Source organism: Peromyscus eremicus, chromosome 5 (genome assembly GCF_949786415.1).
Source record: "Peromyscus eremicus chromosome 5, PerEre_H2_v1, whole genome shotgun sequence".
Taxonomy (NCBI): Eukaryota; Metazoa; Chordata; class Mammalia; order Rodentia; family Cricetidae; genus Peromyscus; species Peromyscus eremicus.
In genome coordinates, this window is record NC_081420.1 from 32,698,990 (window position 1) to 32,721,084 (window position 22,095).

Consider the following 22,095-nt stretch of genomic DNA (forward strand, 5'->3'; position numbering starts at 1 on the left):
GATGGTCAAATTCATCGTACATACATACAACCCGGAGAACAGCAACCCAGATTCTTCTGGAATCTTCTCTTAACTTTGCCCTGCACTGAATGGCCATGTTCAGTGGTTGGAAGCAGTTATGAACATTGGGTTTAAACAGCAGCCCAGATATCTCCTCACAGATAACTGAGTTTACGAAGGGTGGAAGAGAGGAGCGCAATGTTAACAGTTAAAATTGGCACTGGCTTCACCGCCACAGGAAGGATTGGACTTTATCATGATTTCATGATCCAAATGATATTCAGGCTAAACCATTCAAGGAGGACCACTCCATTCCTCATTCATTTTGGGCCACTCCATCAAACTTACCTAATGTCCATGCAAAGTAGTACTTGGGCTTTGCGGCTTGCATGACGACATATAAGTACCAAAGTCGACTCAGAAAGTCGGCCTTATGTACAAACCAGTCATCAACAAGGAAGGTGACAGGAAAGGACTTTGAGAGTGTCAAAAACAACAGCAGAGACATCAAAGTCAGGCACAACTTCTGTATCACAGCTCTCTAGAAATGGGAGGGAAAACCCATGTAACTACTCAGGTATGAGGATCACAGTTTTGGCAATAGCATTTAAAGAACATGGTTATCCAATAACTTCCCTAGAAAGAAGGGCAATGGATATGGGTTTTCTTCCGCAAGACACAAATCTGATAGGATTAGGTTAGGATTAGATACAGAACATACATGTAACCCTTGAGGATTGGAGGTATTCATTGTAAACATGGGACATATCTGAATGTGTCTTTCAGTATCTCCTACCAACATAGGTTAGGTAGGATTGTTGTCCAAAACATGAGGGAAATGGATACCACTATAGGGTAGCAATTTTCTACCTGAAAGCAACAACCATTTGCTTTCCACTAGTACAGGCCTGCAGAGTCAGGGAAACATGCTGTGTCACCAGCCAGGAGGTAGAGGCTTCTGGTATAGTGGCTTCTGCACAGGTGATTGATCACCTGAGCCAGTTCGTGAGCAGATAATGGAGAGCATTAGCTTCCTCGGAAGACTCAAATGTTTAATCTGCAGCTCTGTTACAAGCCTTCTGTGATGAGGGAAGAGGGGAGCTCAGTTGATAACATTCTTTCAGCAGATTGGCCTGTGGCGTGTCTATGGGGCATTTTCCTAATTGCTCATTGCTGTAGGAGGGCCCACTAGGCAGTTGGGCCTGGGCTGTAGAAGTAAGGTATCCCAACAGGAGCCGACAAGCAAGCCAGCAAGCAGTTCTGTGGTCTCTGTTCAACCTGTCTCTGGGTTTTTGCCTGTAGTCACTGCCCTGGCGTCTCTCGGTGATGACTATAACCTGTAACTAAATGTGCCTTTTCTTTACCTCGCTGCTTTGGATCATGGTTTTATCTCAGCAACGAAGACACAAAGCAGAATATCTGGGGTTAGGGTGTCCTGACTTTAGGTTAGTCAGGATTCAGTAATTTTGCCCAGTTCCTCTGTGTTTTCAGTAAATATCATCCTACATGTCTGTAATTTCCAGCTTCATAAAAACGGGTGTCCTTTCTAATACAGCACAGCAATGGTACCCTTTCCAGAAGTGACTGGGGCTTAAGTGAACAGCCATGATGAGGAGCGGAGAACAGTGCCTGGCTCTGAACTGAGCAATCTTACAGAGAGAAGAGCCTCATTCTAGGGACCGAACCCCAGGTCTCGTGCATACTAAGCAGATGCTCTATCACCAAGCTACACTCCCAGCTATGACTCTTTAGTTAGAGTGACTGTTAGCTAGGATCAGCCCTGAGAATGAAACCCATTCTCTGAAACTCCAAAAAAAACATACCGAGTACTAAAAACTTACAGTGGGAGAAGGTTCTGGCAAACTCTGAAAACCTCTTTGCTTCCAGTTCATTTCCAGCAACTTCATATGTATATGTCTCCCTTCGATGAAGGCTACATAGTCCTTGAAGTTATTACAAGGGCCAGCTATGACACTCATAAAGTTGAGATGGTAGCTTAAGTATTCCAAAAGCGAGGGCTTCACTCTGTGAAAGTAAATGAAATTTAAAACTTGAGTCCTCATCCATGCCCAATTCTCCTTCAGCATGTGCCCGTAGACCTGAAACCTTATTGTCCATGGCAAGGCCTTTCACTCTTCTGTTTTCTATAAAATCCAGCTAAGAGAGACATCGTTAAGACAGGAACCATGGATGAGATAGGTGACTGAGAAGGTCACAGTTCCACGTCACCCTCTGCTGGTGAGGACACAGAGGGAGGGATCTCAGGCAAAGGTTACTCTGAGGCTGGGAACTGCTCTTTTCTCATCACCTCTATCTGCTGACATCACAACATGAAGGCATAAACAAAGGCAGGGCGAGAATCTGGCCTAATGTCAGCTGCTGAGATGCTCCAGAGAGGGGAAATTCTCTCCTGACTGCCAACATAAATACAAAGTAAATGGTGGGCGGACCCGACCGGTTTCCACTTGGAAGCCACACAAAACCAACGGTGACAGTCTGTTGTCTGCTTTGGTGTGTCTAGGTCCTGAAAAAGAGGCCAGGGAAAACCTGGAGGGCACAGCTCTGCCTAAGGCTTCAAGGGCACGCAGGAGGCCTGTTCTAGCAGGGTATTACTGTAGGAAAGGAGTACTTGAAACACCGTCGCTCATTGGCTCCTCTGACTGTGCCTTACGCTGATTATAGCTGCATAGTGCTGCGCAAGAGATCAGACTTATTCACACCTGTCTCCAAGTCTCAGTTCCTTAGTGAAGGCACCTCCTGGGACTCCTTAGGGATGCCAGCTGCTTCCGGTACCCTCTAGTAGGAACCTCTCCCCCAGCCATGGCTACTCTTTGTGAGCCACCAAAAGGCATTTTTATCCCCATGTCAATGTTTTTCTCTTGATTCTTTAGGAACCCTTCCTTTCTCTCTAACACTATCCCCTTTCCGCTGCCTGTCCACACTGGCCAAAGACCACCTTCAGAATCCCTCTGACTCCCCAACCTAGACAGCCTTCTGTCCCACTTCCTATCTTTAGGTGCTGGACCTAATCATACTACATGCATTGGCAATTACTATTTCTCAAAGGCCCCAGACACAAGTCCAACAAAAGTAATTCTGGAGTGGACACACACATCCTGGAAAAGGAAACTCTCACAGGACGGACAAAATCAGAGATGACATCCATCTGCTCCTGACCTCTACCCTACAGCAGACTCAAACACACACCAATGATCTATATGCAAAGTCAGCCACTGTTTAGCACTGTCCAAAGGCAAAGATTAGTAGACAGACAAGGGCCCATCAACAGCAGATTCAATAGTAATATCACATCCATATAATGGAATTAACATATGAGTATTAAAGAAACTCTAGAGAAGTGATTCTCAACTTGTGGGTCTCGACCCCCACAGGGGTCACATATCAGATGTCCTGCATATCAGATGTTTACAGTATGAGTCTTAACAGTAGCAAAATTACAGTTATAAAGTAGCAGCAAAAATAATTTTATGGTTCGGGGTTGCCACAACACAAGGAACTGTACTAAAGGGTCACAGCATTAGGAAAGGTGAGAACCACTGCTCTAGACACATCCGAAGGGCTTGAGAATGCACTAGTAATTGCTAACTTACTTCACAGCAAGTCGGTGTTGCTCAGCAGAAAGGTCTTCAGCTTTTCGACCTAATCCTATGGAAGTGAAATGAAATTCAGAGTAAGGTGTTTAAAGTGAAATAAGTAACTGATCCTAAAGGAGTCTTCCCAAACTCATTTGGAAAAAGCCGATTGTTTTTGCTTCATCTACCTTAAAGAATCCCTGCTTTTTCATTTTTCAGAAGCCCTGCAGGAGGAAGGCATTGGTTGAGAGTGAACTTAGAATGCACAAGGCCCTGGATTCCATCTTTCTGATGGGTGTAAAGTTATCCTAGATTAGTCCCCCATGAGTCCATGTGAGGAAGTCTCCATAGGTTTGTGTGCACAAGAGAACATTCTGGGTTCCTTTATTTGATCTGCCTAAGTAGTATATTAACTCCAGAAAACCCTGCCCATCACCTCCACTTAGAGATGCCTTACCACACAGCAGGATTCCATTGCTCTAGCAGTTGTAAGAGTGCCTTTCGTGGGCTGAACCAGTTCAGATGTCTCCCTCATGATGCTAAGTGGGAAACTTGGTGTGACAGCTGACAGTGACTGTCAACTTGACAGGACCTAGAATCACCTAGGAGACAAACCTCTGGGCATGCCTGTGAGGGAGTTTCTAGAAGTGGTTATGTGAGGTGGGAAAACCCACCTTACCTATAGGCAGCCCCACTCCAAGGGCTTAGTAAAAAGGAGAAAATGAGCAAGGCACCCACAGATAGTGTGGGTTAAACGCGTGCTGCTCTGTGGCTGGCCACCGCCCGCTGCGGCCATGCTGGCAGAGGAGAGTGCTGGAGGAAAATCACGAGCCATAGTTACCTTTCTAGAGCTTTATTGGGAGAGAGAGGGGAGGAGAGAGAGAGGAAAAGGAAAGAGAGGGAGAGAGAAAGAGGGAGAGAGAGAGAGAGAGAGAGAGAGAGAGAGAGAGAGAGAGAGCGCAGAAAGAGAAGGAGGTCCAGATGGAAGGAAGGAGCGGAAAGGAAAGAGAGAGACGCACAGAGGGCCCACCCGCTTTTTAGGCTGGGACACCGTCACAGGCTGATGATGTAATTGAGGACCGAATCCTTACAGATAGGCCTCTCTGCTTCCTGACTTCAGGTGCAATGTGACCGTGCACTGGTGCCGGCCGCCATGTCTTCCCAGCCACCTCCAGCTGAGAGCCTGAATGAACGTGTTCTGCCTTAAGTGGCCTTAGTCATGGGATTTTGTCACAGCAACAGGAAAAATAACTAATATACCTAAGAACTGGGACAGTCGTAACAGGGGAAGCTGAGAGGATTGAGAGGGGACATAACAGGGAAAGAAACAGGAACTTTCTCCTTCCAGACAGCAAAAGGAACATAACCCTAACTGCAGGGAAAACACAAAGAATCATCAGACTTTTGTCTTTTGTTCTTTGAACTCAGCCACAGCGGATAAACTTCCAACCACAAGCGATGTTTGCTTCCTGTAAAATGTACATGCTATCTTGGAGTCAAAGAAACTAAAGCATTATCTTGGTGGGTTTTTTCCCCCTCTTGTTTTTTTGTTTGTTTGTTTTGTTTTGGAGATAGGATCTCACTACATAGCCCAGGCTGACCTTGAACCTGAAGCCCTCTTGTGTATGCTATGCAAGTGCTGGGAGTACAGAAGTGATCCCCATATTGGCTCTGAAGTACAAGCATCGTAAGAACTCTAAATCTGCCTAGCAACCACGAAGGCAATTCCACAATGCACTTAAACTCGGGCCTGTAATCATAGCATATGGAAGGCAGAGACAGGTGGATAGAGTTTCAGGCCAGCTAGGAGACATAATAAGATCCTGTCAAAAGAAAATGCCTAAGAAAAGACAGAGTGTTTCTGGAATTCCCTCATTCCTCCCACACACAAGGGGGAAAAAAGAAAAGGAAAAAAGTAAATAAATACTTCCCTCTGTGTTAGGAATACTCCAGGAAATGTGGTAAAGGGAGAGTACTTTAAAATGTAAATTTAGGCCCCAAGTCTATTTCAAAATGAAAAAAAAAAAAAGAAGAAAAAGAATCAGTGTCAAAAAACAAAACAAACAAACAAACAAAAAGACCCCACCCCTTCTAGCCCAGTATGGTTTCAGCTGAGAGGAAACAGGAGGATTCCAAGATCAAGACTAAACTGGGACACACAGTGAGGCCATGTCTACACACATATGTACACACAGAGCCAACAATAAAACCCCACTCTCTTTTTTCCAATGAGATCTCAACACACCCACAGCAACGTACAGAATTGAACTGACTTGGACTATCGGTTCCTTCTGTTAGTCTATACAGGTAGGCGTGTCCAAACTTTTGACATGGTCACACAAAGTTGTCATGTATAAAATTTACACTCAAGCACAGAACAGCATAGCTAATCCCCACCCCCCACCCCCCACCCCCCACCCAAATCTTACAATGTTTTAAGTAAGTTTGTAATTTGTGGTTGGACTACATTCAAAGCTATCCTGGGCTTCCATTCCTCAGGCCCATGGGCCATGGGTTAGACATTCCTGGCAGCCACCACCAAATAGCATTTCCATTTTCCTGGGACTTATTGATTCTGACAGTGTAAGTCACATTTGGGGATGTGTCTGAGCTCTGGGCAAATCAGGATGGTTGGTCACTCTGCAGGCACCCCATTCTTGCTGTGGAATGACCCAGTTCTACGTAGAGTAGCTAAAGCCCCAAGTATGAATGAAATACAGGTGTCAATTAAAATGTAATCTGTCCTCACACTTGAAGTAAAGCAAGGAAACTAATTGTTGGAGAGAAATCTTCTCAACCGGTCTACTATAAAGACATGTCAACAGTTGAGATCCATCTCAGAGCAGTACAAACCCACAGGGCACCTGCCCACTGCACCCCTTAACCCTGTATTGGAATCTTCCACCTGGTTGAAAGTCTTCCTCCCTTCCCTGGAGAACCCCTCTAAAGACGTAAATCGCATGCTCTGACCATTGTTAGGAAGGGCCTAAGTGAAAAAAGTGTTCTGTTTTAAACAGGCAAAAGACTTTTCCTTCTCCTAGCTTTTTATAGGTCAGGATAATCTTATCAGATGATTTTTCCAAGCACACACCTCCCCCAGGGGGCTAAAAACCCAGCATTAAACACCAATTAACCAGCCAATGCTGTTAAATTTTTTATTGCCCTCTAAGTTTTTCGGAGAGGAAATCAAAGCCAAAAAGGAAGCCGTTGTCTTAATAAATTTGGGAAAGGTCAGAGGGCATCATGAATTAACTTGAAAATGTAAACAAAAACCTCACTGTTCTTGGAGCAAACATGTTAGTAAATATGGACTGTGGGTTCAGTAAAGAAATGGGGAGTGATGGCTGGGAAAGTAAAAGGGTGTAACTATGGAGGTCTGGAAACTTTGAACAAGAGAGAGCGAGGCCTGCCAGCGCTCACATAAAGCTTGGACTGTGTGTAAAATACACGCAGGGAGTACTGGACACCTGGATGGCTCTGAGATCCAAGGGGAAGACTGTTTTCTCACCATCGTGAATTTGGAAAGCCAAGGTTGTAATCTTCTGAGTGACAATCATCAGAGGCCTAGAAAGAGGACAGAAAATGGAAACTGGTTCAAAAAAAGAATAGAAGAGAAACTTCTATTACTTTGCATGGTGGTTTTCACCTTGAAGTTTACTAAATCAAATACAGAAACAACTCTAAAATATTCAATTTTTATCCCCCTTGCAATCTGCTTTACTTGTGCAGACATAATAACAGTACTTGCCGTGGTACTCTGTCCTCTCCTCTAGTCTTGATATTGCCTTTGCCAACTGAGACAGTCTGGGACAGTCTACATGAGACCTTCACATGACCGGGTCAATAAACATTGCATCATGACAAGGGGTGAAGGAGAGCCAGCAGGATGAAATGTTCTTTTCCATGTTTCTAGCCTAAGAGCTAGCCCATATCGTTTAGACAGATGGTAGGCTAGACCATTTCTATTTGTCTAAGTGTACTCTGGGATGTTCAAATAATGACGAAATCAACCAATGACACATTTCTCAAACCATGCTCTCAATGTTAAGAGACACAGGATTGTTACTGGCTTCCTCATTCATGCCTGCTGCAGTCTGCTTTGTTTTGTTAAAGGCAAGTCTGGAACGCATACATAATAAGATATATCTGTCAAATGCAGCTGTCAAAAATAAGCAAGTAGTTAACAAAAGTAACAGCAACCTTAAACTGGTAAAGCCAGCCACTGTTGGGAGACCTTTCATGGGAGACACGGACAGACTTCTATTCGTCCCAGATCAGGCGCCAATGAGAGCCAAGAGAAATGAATCCACTCAAGTCTAGCTTGGAGAACCAGTGAGATGGACTAGTGTTACTCACAGGAGCATAGGTGAAGAGTTACCAGTAGGAACGTGGGCAACTTCTGGGCAGCTACTGTATGGAAGAGGACTCTGCCCCCATGTCCCCTGCAAATGTTGACTGTTTGTATATCCTTGAGGAGGGGTCAGACCCCATGAGCTTTAAGGGCCATCTTGTGAAGAACCTTACACACTTCGCTGGTGAGCCATGTGAGGGACTTGTGGGAGTAATTGCAACTGCTCTATTTTAAAACAGCAACAGCCATCTCATGCTCAGAAGATAGAGTCTCACAATATTCCCAAATCAAAACTTTACCTGAAAAAGAGCAGTCATGCCAAAAAGCTAGGATAGTTGGATGAAGGTAAGAATCATCATTTTAACTTTCCGCTATTATATTACATCCCTGTAATCCCATCACCCAGGAAACTAAGGCAGGAAAGAAGGCCAGGAGTTGGGGGCTAACCTGGGTTACCTAGAGAGACCCTGTCACAAAAGAAAAATAAATTTTTGTGCTTCAAAGTAAAGAAAACTAAAAGATGAATGAAAATATTTATAAATCATATATTTTATAACTTAATAACAGACAGTTCAATTTAAAAGTAGTCACATATTCTCAATAACTCTCCTCTCTTTCTGTGTGTGTGTGTGTGATCTGTAAATGGATAATAAGCACATGAAAAGATGGATGCTAGTAATTAGCAGTCACAGAAATTCAAGTGGGAACCACGGAGAGGTACCACTCCCAAGCACCAGTACAGCTGTAATCAAAGTGATAGGCAATGGCAAGGGTTTGCATGGATGTAGAGAAATCAACACCCTCACACACTGCCAGTGAGAGCACGTGGTGATTAATTTTGATCATCCACTTGATTTGATTAAGGAACACATAGGAAATTAATGAAGCACACTTTGGGCTGTGTCTGTGAGTGCATTTCAAAAGGTTTAACTAACGCGGGGAGATTCACCCTCCATGCAGATCGCGCCATAGCCTGGGCTAGAGAAGCAGACTGAATAAAAAGGGGAATGGAGCTGATGAGATGGCTCAGAAGAATACCAACACCTCTGAAATCCTCCTCCATCTCACAGCATGTTTGCAGAAGCCCAAGAGCCAACAGGGAGGACTTAAAACAACATAATGTTTGGGCTAAGAAAAACGGAGCTAGGTCTGCCTAGAAGAAGGGAGGGCATCTGTGCTCTGCTGGATGGAACAGGCGACAGCACCTACAGCCAACAAGAAGGGAAGCAGGTCAGTCACTCTAGGGCAGCAAGCCATGCCATGTTCTTTTATGTTGAGAAATAATCGAATACCATGGTTTTAGTCTTCATAATAAGGGCTACCTCAGAGCTTCTAGAAGACCAACTTGGTCATACAGATCCATGTATCTTTGTAGCTCACCCTCTTGATGTTCAACAAGACCTCTGACCTGGAATGTACAACAAAGGCTGAGATCTATTTTTCTTAAAAGAGGCTCACTATATATAGGCACTGCATTCACGGTAGTTTCTAAATATGGCTTTCAAAGTATCCTAGACGTCTTTCCAAAGCCTTTCTGTCTTTCTTTGCTTTATTTTGGAAGTCTGAAAATGCTAAGAGTCAGTCTTCCTATGCAGATCCCAGCATATATTTTTAAATGTGTGCCACATTCTGTGGTGACCATCCTATTCGCAAAGCTGTAAAGCTTTGCAGTCAACTTAACTCACATTTTCGTGGTGGGGTCTGAACACACGCATACCAATAAAGTGATAAGACATTATGGAATTAGCCTAGATTTCCATCTCTGTAAAAATATAGTATTTGTTTTCACCCAGCAAGGACTACATTAAATGTACTCCATTGCATAAACATTTAATAGTCTAACATGCACAGACATCTCCCTCCCTCTCTCCTTCTCTCTCTCTCTTTCTCTCTCAGAACCAGGGATTAAACCCAGGGTTTCGTGTATGCTAGGGAAGCACTCTATCACTGAGCTATATCCTCAGTCCTTTCTTCAGAGTTTCATTTAGTTGCATAGGTTTGCTTTGAACTTACTAGGCAGGCCTTGAACCTATGACTCTCCTGCCTCAGCCTCCTGAGCAGCTGGAATTATAGGCCCGTGCCACTAGGTCTAGCTTAAATTTCTGTCATATTTAAGACCCCATCTACCCGCATCAGTATCTTCCCTGTGTGGGAGGGGAAAATGTATCCAAGAAATCTCCTGCACCTCTGTTTCCATTTGCGTATCGGCTTCTCAAAGGAAGGATACTAACACAGGCTGTACTACTGGATTGCTCGGCCAAGTCAATAAATACTAATTAGTCAGCATGAACTCTCTACCACTGGAATATGCAAAAACCACACTGTTGCCATGCCTTAGCGAAAATGTCATTTTTATAGGGGGAAAAAAGCAGCAGCAGTTGTGAGTTAAATGTTATCTAGCAATATGTAATAATCTTATCCATTATCTATTGCGTACTCTCAACAGGTAATGCTTTCATTTAAAATATCTAAAGAAGTTCCTAACAGTTTACACACAAAGAAACAACTCAGGGATGAAGAGATGCTCTGCAGGTGAAGCATTTTCTGGGTGAGCCCGAACACCAGAATTGGGATCCCAGCACCCACATAAATGCTAGGTGGGCATGGTGGCCTGCCTGAAATCCTAGGACTTGGGAGGCAGAAATGGGGGACCTGGAGCAAGCTAGTTAGCCATGAGTGCCAAATTGGTAAGCTTTTGGTTCACATAGAGGATCCTGCCTCAGTATATAAGGTGGAAATGATCAAGGACACTCAAACTCAACCTCTGCCCTCAGCATACATGCACGCAGTTGTGTACATCCATCTTCACACACATGTACACCCACATCCGTACACATTCACACTACACACAAGAAAGTAAACAATCATGTGCTTCTAACATATCTAGAACCAGGAGTGTCTGCTGAAAGGAAAGTGGTTCTGAATCCTGAAGACGAGAATCTGCGAGCATGTTGACAGGACAGCAACAGACTGTCCCTCACAGAGCTAACCTGCACCCACAGCTCTTTAGTCATGACTGTCTCTAAATGTGAACGGAGAACTACTGGGTGTAAACAGAGCCTCCAGAAGATAATGAGGCTTGGGAACTGAATCCTGAGAGGCTTCAACCTAAAAATGTAAGTCCCACCTGTGGTGGTATTGTGTTCCCCAAAATATTGTGCATTCTAATAAACTTATCTGGGATCAGAGACAGAACAGCCACTAGATACAAAGGCTAGAATATGGTGGCACTCACACCTTTAATCCTAGCACTCCAGAGGTAGAAATCCCTCTGGATCTCTGTGAGTTCAAGGCCACATTGGAAATGGCCAGGCATGGTGACACAAGCCTTTAATCCCAGGGAGTGGTGGTAGAAAGCAGAAAGGTATATAAGGCGTGAGGACCAGAAACTAGAAGCATTTGGCCTGGTTAAGCATTTGGCTGGTTAAGCTTTCAGGCTTCTAGCAGCATAGTTCAGATGAGAGCCATTGGGATGAGGACACAGAAGCTTCCAGTCTGAGGAAACAAGATCAGCTGAGAAGTTGGCCAGGTGAGGTTAGCTGTGGCTTGTTCTGTCTCTCTGATCTTCCAGTGTTCACCTCAATAACTGGCCTCAGATTTTATTAGTAAGAACTTTTGAGATTCCTGTTACACCCACCTATATTGTATTTCAATCAAATGAAACCATCTAAAGTACATCTGTTGACTTATGATTAGTATTCATGCTCATTTTTGCCCAAAATTCAAAGCTCAGCATACAGGATGTGGGGGTTAATGTTGGCAACTGACAGGATCTAGGATCACCTATAAGACAAACCTCTGGGAACACCTGTGAGGGGTTCTGTAGATGAGGCTAGCCTCTGGGAGCAGCTGGGAGGAGTTCTGCAGACTAGGCTAGCCTCTGGGAGCACCTATGAGGGGTTCTGTAGATGAGGCTAGCCTCTGGGAGCACCTATGAGGGGTTCTGTAGATGAGGCTAGCCTCTGGGAGCACCTGGGAGGGGTTCTGTAGATGAGGCTAGCCTCTGGGAGCACCTGGGAGGGGTTCTGTAGATGAGGCTAGCCTCTGGGAGCACCTGGGAGGGGTTCTGTAGATGAGGCTAGCCTCTGGGAGCACCTGGGAGGAGTTCTGCAGACTAGGCTAGCCTCTGGGAGCACCAGTGAGGGTTTTCTAGATGAGGCTAGCCTCTGGCATACCTGGGAGGGGCTATCCTGAACTCACACAACAAGCATAGAAAGATCAGGAGGAAATCCATAAATGGTTTCCTCATGCAGGTGAAGTCACTCCTCAGCACAGCAAGGTTTCTGAACCTGAGCTGTGCTCTGATTTCTCACCATCAGCACTCAGCCACAGCCTTAGATTCACACACCCTCAGCAACTTCATGCTGTGCCCTTGGCTCTGTGAAGCCTGTGAAATCAAGGAGAGAGGCCAGCATGGGGCGCAGGGCCACCTCCCCATGTGTTATTATTTCCTCCACGATTAAAACAAAAATGAGTAAAATCATACTTTGTCTTCTTGAACTTAAGATGATTAGTCTAATTTGGATAAAGAAACATAAGTGAACAATTAGAAATATAAGCACAGAAATGAAGTAAGGAAAAATAGGCAGGTGAATATAAGTTTGGAACAAAAAGATAAAACACTGACAATCTCCAATCACAAACACACACACACACACACACACACACACACACACACACACACACACACACACACTACTCTTTTCAAAGCTTTAAGCTCTATTCTTTGGCACTGACCAAGAATGCAGTCATCACTTCTCATTTCACCAGGGCACTGGACAAATGAATATGGTGTAACTTTTGTCTGCAAAATAAACTCTAAGTGATTGTGCCTGGAAACCTAGCAAGAGCCTACGGTGTGGGGGGGCGGGCTGTGAAATGTGACAAAATGCCAACACTGAAATCTCTTGGCACATGTCTTCTCCTTTCAAACCATAGAATCCAACTATGTGGACACTGGGCAGAACATCAGATGGGGTTGCCAGATGTCATAAAGCCACAGAGGAAAACACTGCCCAAGGGCAACAGGGCAAATGGCCACCACCAGGAGAGGGGGCAAAGTCATAGTTCTAATGTGCACCCATATGATAGCAAGGGACACAAATGGCAACTGTCCCAAATGTCCATTCTGAATCTCCTTGATCTTTTATTATGCATTTAAATATATTTAAATAACATTCCAGGAGTTTTCATCATGATACTACTAATAAAACAAATATAAAATCACCAGTAATGGTCCCTCCAGGAGAAACTCTCTTACATTTTCATTATTTCTTCCCATTCCTTTTCTATAGATATCCACATCCAGAGAAAGATATAGAATCTCAGCACAGATTCATCTTCTATGCTTTAAAAACATTTTCTTCTTCCTCTGCTTTTTAATTTTTCTTTTTGAGACAGGGTCTCACTCCGTAGCCCACTAAGGCCTCTAACTCAGGACAATCCTCCTGCCTTAACCTCCCAAGTCCTGGGATTGCAGGTGTGAGCCATTACACCTAGCTTAAAAACCTCAATGGAAGCATTAATTTAGCTCTTTGATTTAATTGTTCACCTATTTTAGAACAGTTAGGATACATCCAGCTTTTCACCAGTGAAAATAGCTAAAAATTCTTGTGAATAAATTTTATTTCCTTACAGTAATTCAATTCCTATTAATTTAGCCTATTATAGAAGATGAACTTAGAAAAAAATTCTTTCTTGAGACGTGTGAGAAAATTGCTTTCCAGAAAGGTTATGTGTGTTTCTCCTCCCACCGGCAGTGTGTGAGAGTTCTCGTTTCATGTTTTCAAAAGCATTTGGATGACCTGAACTGCCAACATGAAGGCAGAAATCATCTGCCTGGATCTGGTCTAGACTGGAAAAAAGAAGTCAGAGTTCTGGCTGCCACCCTTGGAAAACATAAGTCCATTTGTACCCTTCTGTGAGTGAAAAAATAAGAGTCAAATCACCATAATTAACTTAAAAAATATCAGCGTTACTATAATTGCTGAGCTTCCTGAGGGAGAGGGGCGAATATTCTAACGCAGTGGTTCTCAACTTCCTAATGCTGAACCCTGTAATACAGTTCCTCACGTTGTGGTGACCCCAGCCATGAAATTACTTCATTGCTACTTCATAACTGTAATTTTGCTACGGTTATGAATCATGCTGTAAATATCTGATATGCGGGATATCTGATATGCAAGCCCAAAGGGGTTGCAACACACAGGTTGAGAACGTTCTAATGCCTCTGTCACCCACATTCAAAGAGAAAACAAGAAGACATTCACAGCTATTAATACATGTATCGATTTAAACTGCATTAGTAGCACCGACCAAAGTGCATCTTGTGTGTGTTCTTTTCTAGGCCAGCCCACGGAAACTTGATTACTTTTGAATGATAATAAACTTTCAAGTCCCAGAACAACCTAACGTTCAAGTGCGTATGTTCTCCCAAATTAAAGACATCCATACATGTTCTGACACAAACACTAATCACATCCAATCCCACTAAACTCCAGTCTGTGCTCTTACACTAAAGGTGCAGTAAAGAGTGTTAAGCACTAAGATTTGCCCACATGCTCACAGGACAGACGCTCCCACATCAGGCTGCTTTGTGACACCACATTCCACTTTAAAACAACACTTTATCTCTTGACACAATCCTAAACACTGCATTTCAGTTGAAAGAAACAGCAAGGTTAAGTCAATTCCATTCTGAAAGAAAGCTTGTAGCTTCTGCATGCTTGTAGTAAGAACCAGCATTCTGGGCCAGTAAGATGGTTCAGCCAGTAAAGGGGACTGCCACCAAGCCTGATGACCTGAGTTAATTCCTCAGGACTCATGTGGTAGAAGGAGAGAACTGACTCACAGAAATTATTCTCTGACCTCCAACATGGGTGCCATGCCATGCACACATACACAGATTAAATAAATGTAAAATATTTTTAATATTTAAAAAGTAATAATAATAATAAATTATTAAAGAATCAACCTTGGTAAAGATTGCCTATAATTGTTGCCAATTTATGATTGAAGCCCCTTGTCAATTTCAGGGTGGGGTACCTCTCTACTTATGATGACTGACATTAGCCAGAAAGATGGGTTTATATCCGCCATTTTTATTCTAAAATAAAAAAGAAACAAACCTCCATGTAGTGGATAACATGGTCACTCATTCTTCGGAAGACTAACTCACATACACTTTTCAAATAGTGAGCACACCTTCTTTGTGTCTGCTCCCTAAGCATGACCTTGCAAGCTGAGAACTCAGCAGTATTGTGTGTAACCTCCAGAGATTTCTTACAGGAAGTTAAAAAAAGCCACAGAATAAAAACCACTTGAGGAAATTCACCAAATGCAGAGAGTGACGAAGATGGGAGCTGATTTGTACCTTCCTTGTCAGTAAACACAACATCAGCTCTGTGGTACAAGCACGTGACTGCTTCCCCCGAATTCCCTTGAACTTTCCATTCTGGTAACTTTCCACGGTTTTGAACATACTAAAAATAATGCAAAAGATGCTAGGTGTGTGATGCATACCCATAAACCCAGCACACATCTAAGAAGCTGATCTGAGGGTTCAAGCCCAGTTTATGCTATAGAGAAGAGACCAGTCTGGAATACATGAGCAGGACTGGAAAGATAACAGGAGAAAAATGGACGGTGTTACTAAAACAAATGGAGGAGGAGGTATAAGACAAGCATCCAAGACGTGAACAGCGAGATGCTCTTACCCCACACAGTCAGGAACAAGAGATGTGTGTTGACCCATCAAACATCAAAAGATGGATAGTCATGAATCAATGTGTATGAGCTGCTTTTAAAGCTGCTATGACAAATTGCCACACGCCGCATGGCTTACAACAACAAAATTTGAGTTCTGTTTTTTAAATTCACAGTCCTAGACAACAGAAGTCCAAGGCTAATCAGATGCACATGGTGGGGGTTCTTTCTGGAGGCTCAGCAGGGTAATGTGCCCCATGCTTCTTCCTGGCTTCTGCTGGTGGACAACAGTTCTTGACATGGCTGGACTCTGGCTGCACCCCCAATTTCTACCCCATCTTCACACAACCATCTTCTCTCTAGATGTGACTTGGCTCTATCTATACAGACCTTCCTACAAAGACCAATCAGACTGAATCTAAAGCATATACTTTGACCCAGGGCCATCTCAACTTAACTAACTACATCTGCAAAGACACCGTTTGGAAATGAGGACACAGCCTGGGGCTGGGTGGACATGAGTTTGGGAAGGACAGCCAATCCTGGGCACGATACTGGTCACATGTTAGTTTCTACGTGATCTAAAAATAGGAGTGCACATTCATTCTGCAGCTGTACTCACTCCTGTCTGTCTCTTCCATGTCTGCTGTACACAGAGTTCCCAGTCTATGTCTGCTAAATAATGAATGAAAGAGCCTTTGATGAAGGAGCAGGGCCTTTCCTTGGAGTGTAGATCCCCTGCACAATGGTAGCTCTTGCATAAACTCTGCTTGAGATCGCTAGGGTCACTTCCTCTAGCATAAATAAGGGAAGAAAAACAAAACAAAAAGGTGCTTGCAAAGCAATCTGAGCAAAGAATCCTTGATATTTTCAGTGTTCTCTAATGTTCCCAGCAGCCTCATCCACATTTAATTCAGCAGCCATTGTTTTTACTATACTAAACTTCCTTCAGTGGCTTCTCAAAGTCCCCCAACTGGTTTTAGACAAACTACTATCTCTCCTTTCATATACATATATCCATATTTATTTATTTACATTTATAGATATGCATACACACTTATGCCCACACATTTATAGATAAGTGTATATATAATCAGCTTCTATGTAAGCTGAGATGGTTAAGTTTATATGCCAACTTAATTGGGTTAAAGAATGTCCAGGCAACTGGTAAACCTTCCTTTTGGATATGTGCATGAAGGTGCTGAGAATCAGTGGCATAAGTGAAGAATCCCTGTCCTCATGGATGGAGATATTATACAGTCCACTGCAGTCCTGGACAGGACAAGCAGGCAAGGCAAGTGTGAATTCTTCTAGTTCCACGCTGGAACACCCATCTTCTCCCTTCAGAGATCTGAACTCCTGGCTTTTAGGCCTTAGGCTCTGGCTTAGTTTGGGTTTCTATTGCTGCAACAAAACACCATGACCAAAAACAAGTTGGGTAAGAAAGTGTTTATTTGGCTTATATGTCCATATCTGTTCATCATCAAAAGAAGTCAGGACAGGAACTCACACAGAGCAGGAACCTGGAGGCAGAAGCTGATGCAGATTCACGGTGGATCCTAGCCCATCAGTTAATTATCTGGAAACACCTTCACAGACATGTCAAGAAGTGTACCTCACCAATCTCCTAGGTGACTCGAAATCTAATCAGGTTGACAATGGATCTTGACTATCAGCATTACTGATCACAGGCATCATCACTTCCCCTATGGCTATGTACAGCACAAGCACCATTGATTTCACACATTTAGGCCAGTCCCAGTTCTTAACCTTATTTAACACCAATGAAATAAGCCTCTTTTAATTGATGTTGTTAAACACCTCATAACTGGTGGCACATCCACTTGTTATGATTCATAGGAATTTATGTATTTTCCCCCCTTAGAGCAAAGCCTATTTACCAAGGATTCACTGAATGAAAAGCAATCTAGCTAGAGGAGAGAAGTTGGGTTCTCCTGATCCATGCTGGGGAATTCCTATCAGATGACATAGAGTCACCAGGAACAACAATGCCTTTATTCCACAAGAGTCATAAAAGGCTGTGCTTGAACTAATATGAACATACATATATACATATATATCATACACACACACATAGATAGATAAATAGATAGATAGATAGATAGATAGATAGATAGATAGATAGATAGAGAGGTGTGTGTGTGTGTGTGTGTGTGCGCGCGCGCGCGCGCGCGCAGGCTCATGTGCACTTGTAGAGGACAGAGGACAACCTTGGGTGTTGTTCCTCAATTGCTATCCTAGTTATTTGAGACAGGGTCTCTCACGACCGGGAACTCTCCAAGTAGGCTGGGCTGACTGGCCAGTGAGCCCAGGAATCCACTTATGTCCATCTCCCCAGCACTGGAATCACGTGCATGTGCCACTATACTTGGCTTTTTTCTGTGAGTTCTGGCGATCAAAGTTAGTTCCTCATTCTTGAAGCTAAGTGCTCTATTCACTTTGCTGACTCCAGATGTCTCAGCGCCATGACACAGAGTTAGCAATGGCCTGTATCAGAGGGCCAGTATGGAGGGGGATGGTCCATCAAGTCACAGGTCACTAGCTGTACCAAGGACTTCCCTTGTAGTTGATACAAGTCTAGAGGATCTGGAGGTGGAATCATGGGTTCAGTAGAGCCAAAGGATGCTAAAAGGCATCATGGTACCACTTGTTTATCAGCTATGGCGTATTATTAACTAGTAAGAGGTGAAGTACAGGGGGCTGGAGAGATGACTCAGCAGTTAAAATTCTTCCTGCTCTTCCAGAGGACTCAAGATCAGTTTCTCTGGCTGGCATCCATCTATAATTCCAGCTGCAGGGATCTAATGTCCTCTTCTAGCTTCCACCATACTGCATTCAAGTTGTACACACACACACACACACACACACACACACACACACACACTTTTTAAATCCTTTAAAAAAGATGAAATATATAAAGGAAGTGTGCTGTAAAGTTTTATGTAAATTGGACACAAGCTAAGGTCATCTGAGAGGAGAAAACCTCAATTAAGAAAATGCCTCTATAATATCCAGCTGTAGGGCATTTTCTTAATTACTGATTGATGGGGGAGGGCCCAGCCAATCTTGGGTGGTGCCATCCCTGGGCTCCTGGTCCTGGGTTCTATAAGAAAGCAAGCTGAGCAAGCCATGGGGAGGAAGCCAGTACGCAGCACTCTTCCATGGCCTCTGCATCAGTTCCTGCCTCCAGGTTCCTGCCCTGCTAGAGTTCCTGTCCTGACTTCTTTTGAATGATGAACTGTGAATCGGTAGTATAAGCCAAATTAACACTTTTTCTTCCCAACCTGCTTTTAAGTCATGGTGTTTCATCACAGCAGTAAAAACCCTAACAGGAAACAGAATAGGTACTTCAGGTTTTGTGGGCCATATGTATAACTATTCTACCCTGCCATTGTAGTACAAAAGCGGCTGCAAACAAGGCATAATCGCATGCCTAACTGTGTTCAAATAAGACTAAAGAAAATGGGAGGGGAGGAGGTTCCTGGGTTGTAATCTGTGACCTTCTTATAATGTATAGAACTAACAGTTGTACAGAACAAGTAAGATTTTTACCTCACCCTCATTAGCACAGCATCTCACTGTAATTTAGCTGGTCATGATAATCCTTAATGTGTACTTGGTGTTTATAGACCCTGAGAGACTTAGTCAAAGTCATCAGTCAAACACGTCCCCATCCAATTAAGATACTCACCCAGAAAAATCTGTAGTGAGAATTCCATAGTGGAAGATGTATATTCGGCTGATGTGGCATATCGTAAGGTAGCCCATTGCTACAAAAAAGGAATACCTGAAACCCAAAACACAGGGGACCAGATTAATGTGCATGACAATAAGGTACTCAATAAATGCTCTCCTTGTCCTCTCTCTCTCATCCTCTACAAGTGACTGGTCACAAAGTCTTGAATGTTCCAGCTACATCCTAGTCCATCCCATCTCCCCTTTCCACTCCTCTAAGCCCTTCATCTTTTCTTACCCAAACTGCAGCTTTGGCGCAAAACGTATCAACTGGAACAGCTTTACAACCTGCAAACCCCTAGGTTCTTCCTCTAGCTATTCTGGTTTAATTGGTACCAGGTACATATGGGCATGTTCTTGGACTTATTCTTGGCACAAACCATTACATTTATATGATGAGCTTCACTAAACACATATCACTACCATATGCTCACAACTCTCCCTACCCACACCTCAGGCATCCATTATCACTTACTTGTGAGCAACTCCCCTGTGTTTTTCAGAGAGATGGCACAGACAATATGACATATGAACTAGCAATACACAACTGTGGCAATGAACACTGAGAGACATTTACGTATTTATGTATTCTTATCAACTTGTAATTTTAAAGACATATGATAATCTGTGCAATGGAAGAATGCATGCCCCCAATTTAGAAATGTTAAAACCCTATATGTGCCGGGTGGTGGTGGCACACGCCTTTAATCCCAGCACTCAGGAGGCAGAGCCAGGCGGATCTCTGTGAGTTCGAGGCCAGCCTGGACTACCAAGTGAGTTCCAGGAAAGGCGCAAAGCTACACAGAGAAACCCTGTCTCGAAAAACCAAAAAAAAAAAAAAAAAAACCCTATATGTATGTTAAAACCCTAACCTCTAGTGTGATGGTATCGGGTGCTAAAGTCTTTGAGAGATGATTATGTCATAGGAAGAGAGCCCTAGTGATTGGGATCAGAACCTATATAAAACAGATCCTTCTGTGCCCATTGTGGTGGCACACAACTGTAATTCCAGCACACGAGGGGTTGAGGCAGGAAGATGAGAGGTTCAAAGTCATCCTCAAGTACATAGGAAATTTGAGGCAAATCTGGGAAAGCCAGGGGATATCCAGAGAGCTTTCCCATAAAAGAATGCAAGAAGATAGATGTTCACCAGAAGCCAACTAAGCTGGTTAAAACCTGGCTTCCATTCTCCAGAGATATGACAGACTAATTTCTGTCTTTTATAAGCCACCTAGCTAGCCTAGCTAGAGTGCTTTGCTGCCAGCCTAAGCAGACTAAGACACTCTGATGAGTGAGCTACTGTCTCCCTTTCTTGACTGTACGTTCCGTGAAAGCACAAATGTCCCTTAGTGTTTGTTAGCCAAATCCATCTACTATGTGTTAAATGTACAAATAAGTATGTGAGCAGTACTTTTCTTTAAAGTGTCCAATGAACTCACCGTCAAGTCAAATAAAAACTCCTGAACACAGTATGCAAGGGATATCCCACGCTAAGCTCTCCTCCACCATGTAGACTCATCTTCAGCTGTGTGCCATGTCCATTTAACGCTCGATTACATTGGCCTGCCAGTGGTCCACAGTTGCAGCTTGTGTTTTCAGGCCAGATGCCTCTCTGTATGCCCCTCCTTTTCCTGTTACTCCTTCTCCATCCTACAGCTCATCTGGAAACTGCCTGGTTTTCAGGCAGGACTCAGCCCCAAAGCCACCTCTCCACTATCACTTGCTCAGACATCCTCCCCAGTTGATCTTGGTTGTCAACTTGACTAGATTTAAAATTGCTGAGGAAATACACCTTTGGACACATCTGTGAGGATATTTCCAGAGAAGATTAACTGAAGGGAGAGATCAACCCTCAATGTGGGTTGTGGTGGTATTGTGTTCCCCAAAATATTGTGTACCCTAATAAGCTTATCTGGGGTCAGAGACAGAACAGCCACTAGATACTTAGGATAGGCAGAGGTAGCACACGCCTTTAATCCTAGCATTCCAGAGGCTATCTGTTCAAATCCATCTGTTCAAGGATACAGCCAAGCATGGTGACTCACGCCTTTAATCCCAGAAAGTGAGCCTTTAATCCCAGGGAGTGGTGGTAGAAAGCAGAAAGGTATATAAGGCGTGAGGACCAGAAACTAGAAGCATTTGGCTGGTTAAGCTTTTAGATTCTGAGCAGCACAGTTCAGCTGAGAGCCATTCGGATATGAGGACACAGAGGCCTCCAGTCTGAGAAAACAAGACCAGCTGAGGATCCGGCGAGGTGAGGTAGCTGTGGCTTGTTCTGGTTCTCTGATCTTCCAGTTCACCCCAATACCTGCCTCAGGTTTGATTTTATTAATAAGAACTTTTAAGATTCATGCTACAGTGGGTGGCAATTCCAACACGTATATAGATACAAAGTCTAAGGGTGTGTACACCTACTTCTTTCTTTCTTTTCTTTAAATATTTACTAATTTTACTTTATATGTATGAGTGTTTTGTCTACATGTATGCCTGTGCACCAAGTGTGTGCAGTTCCCACACAGGCCAAGAGAGGGCATCAGATTCTCTGGAACTGGCATTACAGGTGATTGTGAGCTACCATGTGAGTGTTGGGAATTGAACCAAGGCCCTCTGGAAAAGCAGCCAGTGCTCTTAACTGCTAAGCCATCTCTCCAGTCCGAGCTGCTTATTTTTGAGCATGTGCAGCTATCATTA

At 43.6% G+C, this 22,095-nt stretch overlaps 1 protein-coding gene across 1 annotated transcript in view; it reads right to left on the reverse strand.

Annotated features, from left to right (window-relative positions):
• Positions 1–22,095, reverse strand: part of Mboat1 (membrane bound O-acyltransferase domain containing 1) — a 105,879-nt gene that overhangs the window by 21,393 nt on the left and 62,391 nt on the right. Inside the window, exons 4-8 of the mRNA XM_059262340.1 lie at positions 19,361–19,456; positions 7,102–7,157; positions 3,612–3,666; positions 1,842–2,025; positions 349–541 (exon numbers count right to left, since the gene is read on the reverse strand). Of these exons, the coding sequence (XP_059118323.1) occupies positions 349–541; positions 1,842–2,025; positions 3,612–3,666; positions 7,102–7,157; positions 19,361–19,456 (584 nt within the window). The remainder of the gene's footprint in view (positions 1–348; positions 542–1,841; positions 2,026–3,611; positions 3,667–7,101; positions 7,158–19,360; positions 19,457–22,095) is intronic.